The sequence below is a fragment of the Cupressus sempervirens genome, chromosome 4 (genome assembly GCF_028749045.1).
Source record: "Cupressus sempervirens isolate cs-2001-9-10 chromosome 4, ASM2874904v1, whole genome shotgun sequence".
NCBI lineage: Eukaryota > Viridiplantae > Streptophyta > Pinopsida > Cupressales > Cupressaceae > Cupressus > Cupressus sempervirens.
The window spans coordinates 845,998,812-846,004,034 of record NC_143121.1 but is presented as its reverse complement, the minus strand read 5'-3'; the positions used below and the strand labels follow the sequence as shown (position 1 = coordinate 846,004,034).

The window sequence follows — 5,223 nt, the reverse complement described above, 5'->3', positions numbered from 1 at the left end:
TTTGAGTTAGAGTATGACTACTCTAAATGCAATGAGTTACAATTATGCATTGATTTGGTAAAATCTATTTCATCTTTTAGAATGATAGAAATTAGGGGAAAAAAAATTGTAGTGTAGAGCTATGATATTACTAAAAAGGATTCAATTGAGCTATTTTTTAGGCCTTGGAAACTCCATAGTTATGTATATTTGAGTTAGAGTAGGACCACCAAGTTGATTGACTACCTTGAAAATTCCAATGGTCATTGGTTAGATGCAATCAGTGCTATGGATCATACATTCTCATAAGAAATTTAAAATATATTAAGCAAGTTAGATCAAGAATATAATAGATATATAATACTATCGACGTAACCCTTACACCCTTTAAAGGTGCAAGTGCTAGTTTAATCACTCCTTGCAAATCATTTGAAATTATTTTCTATCTGGATATGTAAATTTGACTGGAAATGATTAGCTTTACATGTCCTCAACAAGCAGTTATCTAAAACAAAATGATAAACTTTATTAAATATGATTAAATTTTGCAGAATTTTATAAGGTTCATAAGCTTATTAAATACATGGCCCTTTGAAAGGAAGATTGAAATGACATTAATATAAGGGAAATATATGTTAATTTGTAATTTTTCATTTTCATTTTGAAAAGACAATTTATTAATAGTTAACGGTGACTTGTTATAGAAAGATTATAAAGGAAAAAGAATGGACCTTTTAGAGTGTTGTGATAGAGAGAGGAGAATTTAAGCCAACAAAATAGAGCCTTTATTAAACTGAAATAGTAAGTGCTGATAAAATTCAAAACCAAGTTCTTACAGTCCATTTGGTTACTAGAATAGAAATATGGAAATTGGAATTGTTATTCTGGAATAGAAAATAGAGATACATATTCATATTCTTGTTTGGTTCAGTCAAAATTTGATGGGAAATTCACCAACCAAAAAATTTACGTTTACTAAAATAAATAAAACTGAACTAAGAATACATACAAATGCTCATTTTTGGACCTAACTTAAAATAAGCATTCCTATTAGCAATTACAAGAGTACAGTCCAAATTTATTATTGTTTTCAAACAAAAGACTACAATAAAATAACAAGATATACACGTAAATTGCACAATATTTTTACAATACTTGAACTAATTGTTAAGCTCAAACTTCATTTTTATATATACAAATAACTCATAAGGATCTTAAAACAATAGTTCCATGATAGTTATCATAGGGTCTCTTCAGAGCCTTCCGATAAAACTGACAAATTATCATAGGCTGGGGATAGTACCGTATATGAAATTATGTAAGCAAGCTATGGCCGATGCCACGGTACAGACCGTAATTGCCAACCAGAAACAAGTGGGCGCTACCACAACATATACACCAGTGATAAAGGCAATCATCGTAGCACTGACCGCAAAGAATAGAAAACTTAGCCCATTGAAATGAATCCAAGTATGTAAAAACCCAATTGTGAGAATGCCTCTCTGATATGTTAGACTAAAGACACAGAAGGAATGACGGCCAAAAGGTAACCAAAGCGAAACCGCTTGTCTTCTGTTATATTTGGCTGTTAACATAAGCATGGCCAGTATGGAAAAGCAGAAAGCTAGAGCATCGCTTAAGATAAAGCATCGAAGCGCAGTGGCATGCATCCGCAAGGGAATGCCGTTGTCGCTCCGAAGTCCTCCTGGAACCGTGAAGGCTGCTGCAAATGACACAGTAAAAATAAGTGTTGCAACAACTGAAAGGTCTCCGGATTCTTTTTTATTCTCGCTACCCACTTTTGCAGGAGTGTCAGACTCACTATCCATCTTTTGGGAGTCCTCCAATACTGGCCTAGACCTCTTGAGCAAAGACTTCATCCATGCTCTTCTGTGACCACCATGCTGACGAAGTTTCAACCTGTGGAACCTGCCGGTCATTGGAATAATTTTGTCATCCACAACATCCATGGCAGAATGACCGTTTTTGTCTGCCGCATTTACGTTCCATCGGGATCTTCCTAGCATTGGAGATAACGTCTGCAAATAAACGCACAAGACAATACTCTTTTCATTCACTTGCTGCTTTTTTTAATCAACTAGACAATCTGTCATACTTAAAACAAATATCAACAATCACATAGCTTATTCAAATCGTTAATTACACTAAAAAAGACTATCATACAAGCGGTGCATATTGTCAAGAATCTAGAATTCCCAAATAAAGCAGAGTAATAACAGAGACTTGCTGTTCTGTTTTGTTCATTAAACAAAATGTACGGTGGAATAGTGGAGATGAGACAGCAAAAAAATAAACAATCAAAGAATTCAAGATGTGTAATCAAATTTGCTTTCTTTCTTCTATCAAACTCTAAAGTAACTTTTACCATTGAAAATAAACTACAAAATTGATACAAATAAAACTAATTGCTAGTGTTAGCTGAGGACAGATCAAACTTGTCCAATTAGGCGACTGCATACAATCAACCTGGAGCTTCTTCGAGCTCGCACAATAGGGCGATGTCTATGGTGGCATCAAAATACTATTATTTAATTACATTTAATTTTAACATATAGTTAATAATTAATTTTTAATGTAATTATTAAAAACAACAAATTCTTGCGTTAATCTCAGCATAGACATTGGCTGCCTAGAGCAATCACCACTCAACAGACAAACATTCACCTCCTACTATTGTAAAATCTATATCATAGACAGAGAATAAAATCTGAAAAAAATTCCCCTTATGCTGCTCTCTTACTTATTGAATGAGAAGAAGTGGAGTGAAAAAAATTATTCCCTCTCTTTTGTTTTCTGACAGTTGGGGCTGCACTTACTTGCTCCTGTCCTCCTGAGAGGTGTGAGCTTGGCTCTAAGGACAACGAAAAATTCACATATCGTGAAAATAGTAGAGCATATCTTTGAAGCTTACAAGTGCTACAATTATTTTACCTGGAAAGCCAGTTCATCAATAGCTGCAGCTCGGTGCAAAGGCGTGTGGCCATTAATGTCAGCATGGTTGATTAAAAACGAAGAGTCCATGGACTGGGACAGCAGAATTTTTGCCGTCCGAATCTTGCCATATTCCAAAGCAAAATGGAGGGCATTCTTGTTGTCCTTCCCAAGCACTTCTATACAATGGGGTACGTCTTTAATCAAGAGACGAACTATAGCCGTGTAACCCATACGCGCTGCGATGTGAATTGCAGCCATTTTATCGTTGTTCTTTCTCAGAGCCATATGCGGACTTATTCTTACTAATTTCTCCACGATTTTCAGATCACCCCTTGTTGACGCTAAATGCAATGGAACGTTGCCTGCAGCGTCAGCTTGTTCAGCCAGAGCTGGTCTCTTTTCTAGCAAGTTAAACACCACACCTAAAGCATACAGAAAGACGTCAAAAATAATAGAAATTACCAGTATAATATAGAAATTAAAATTTATCGCAGTGTATCGTTCGGATTACCATTAATAGAGCCGTCAATAGTGAGGAGTTGATGCAGACAGGTCTGTCCATCTAGGCTCCTGTCGGAGATATAGTCTATCTCACCAAGCACCCTTAACGCGCCCCAAGAGCCAACTTGGCATGCTGTATAGAGTGCAGACTCGCCTGATTTATTCGAAAGTGACTCAATACCCTTCACTTTCTCCAATAGTAGGCGCACAATCTCCACGTAATTGCCTCTTGCGGCGTAATGGAGGGCCGTTTCGTCGTCGACATTCTGAGCTTTCCAGAGATCATCGAGATCTAAACGACCCCCTTCTAAATCGCAACCTTGGGGATGAGCGCATTCCGAAGAGTTACATCGCACTTCATTCTCGGGGTTGAGGAGCAGCTTCACCACTTCCAAGCATCCCGCTGCAACCGCCTTATGGAGCGCCGTCTCTTGCTTTCCGTTCCTCATTAATATGATGCATGTTTTCGACGAAAGCAGCAGTTTAACAAGCTCACGATCCTTCCGACTGGCTGCTACATGGAGAGCTGTATTTCCCAGAGGGGTAACCATTTTGAGAATCTGAGAATCAGTTCGGATTAATTCTTGCACTTCCTTACAGCCACCCTTTGCAACAGCTCTAAATAGTTTTATATCCATTGAGAATAGTATGGATACAAAAATATTGCTCAGGCAGACTCTATAATGATTGATCATAGAGCTCATGGCACTTGCACATAAATACTAAGAAATTATTCCGACCATTGCCAAAGTGCTTGTGTAGATGAGACCCTTTTTTCCCCCCTGTTTTAAAGCTTTATCTGGATTAATTGTAATTTCCTATTAAGTAAGCTCGTTGTAAATTCGGCTCCAGTTTAAAAAAATCTACATTTTAACTTGTCTCTTTTTCACATCCTTTCCCTTTTATTCTTTCTTTGAATTTGTCATCCGGTGCCCCATTTCAAAGACCAAATGGTTCTTTTATATAGGTAGTAATTCATTGGAGGTCATTTCACCTGTTGGTTATGACTTCTTTTTATTATTTATGCTTCTTTTGCAGCTTTTAGGTCACTGTCTTTTACTTATTTATCTGGTCTGTCGCACTTCAATTTAGCTTGCCGTTAGTATACAATGCTTTTCTAAATTGTTTGTTTACAGTAGATTTCATTTTGTAGATCACCTATACACTTTATCTTTGTTTCCTTTGAACATGTTCTTTGGTTGGCTGTCTAACCTTTTCTAATGTAAATTCTGCATTTTCTAAATTACTTACCTTTTAGTCTGCATCTTCCCTCGTTTATTTATGATTTCTGTTTCATTCTGTTTGTCTTTTTCTCATTTACTGCTCACTTGTCAAATTATAAGCATTTTTTAAGCGTGTTCTATGATGGATTGTTTTAGTTCGTTGATGGATTGTTTTAATTTTCAATGTGGTTTTTGCAGATACTTTATTTTTCACCGTTTCTTTGAGTTTTACAGTCTTACTTTGAAATCATTTTTATTTATTTTCATCTCGTCTCTGAATTCATTCTGTGGTGAGTTTCTAGATATCCATTCTTTATTGTTTAACCTTTTGGATGCACTTTATTCTATAGGTTATCGGTTCGTCAATGATTCTGTCTTTAATTGTCCACCCAGCACCAAAATGTGTTTCGCCGTATCTAGATTCTGATCGTCTTGTTTGTCCAATACATCAATACCATAAAGGCGTTGACGGTAATTACCAGAGTATACCAATGTATAATGGAGGGCTATTTAGCGGGCACGCAGCTATCCTCATGACAAATTGTCCATTCGCACTGAAAGAAAC

General features: G+C 36.4%; 1 protein-coding gene across 1 annotated transcript; it reads right to left on the bottom strand.

Moving 5' to 3' along the window:
* Positions 1–1,143: 1,143 nt before the first annotated feature.
* Positions 1,144–4,349, bottom strand: LOC149564029 (protein ACCELERATED CELL DEATH 6-like). Its single transcript, XM_089827135.1, has 3 exons — positions 3,446–4,349; positions 2,932–3,356; positions 1,144–2,018 (listed from the first exon to the last, which is right to left on the bottom strand). The coding sequence occupies exons 1-3, from the start codon at positions 4,137–4,139 to the stop codon at positions 1,263–1,265; spliced, it is 1,875 nt and encodes a 624-aa protein (XP_089683261.1). The 5' UTR covers positions 4,140–4,349; the 3' UTR covers positions 1,144–1,262.
* Positions 4,350–5,223: the final 874 nt, after the last annotated feature.

What these genes read in the sequence shown, in the direction of transcription:
- LOC149564029 (XM_089827135.1), bottom strand. Translation starts at nt 4,139, where the DNA reads ATGAGCTCTATGATCAATCATTATAGAGTCTGCCTGAGCAATATTTTT. An exon ending in TATTGACGGCTCTATTAATG is followed by an intron (nt 3,357 to 3,445) that starts GTAATCCGAACG and finishes TGTATGCTTTAG; the next exon opens with GTGTGGTGTTTAACTTGCTA. An exon ending in TTGATGAACTGGCTTTCCAG is followed by an intron (nt 2,019 to 2,931) that starts GTAAAATAATTG and finishes GTTTATTTGCAG; the next exon opens with ACGTTATCTCCAATGCTAGG.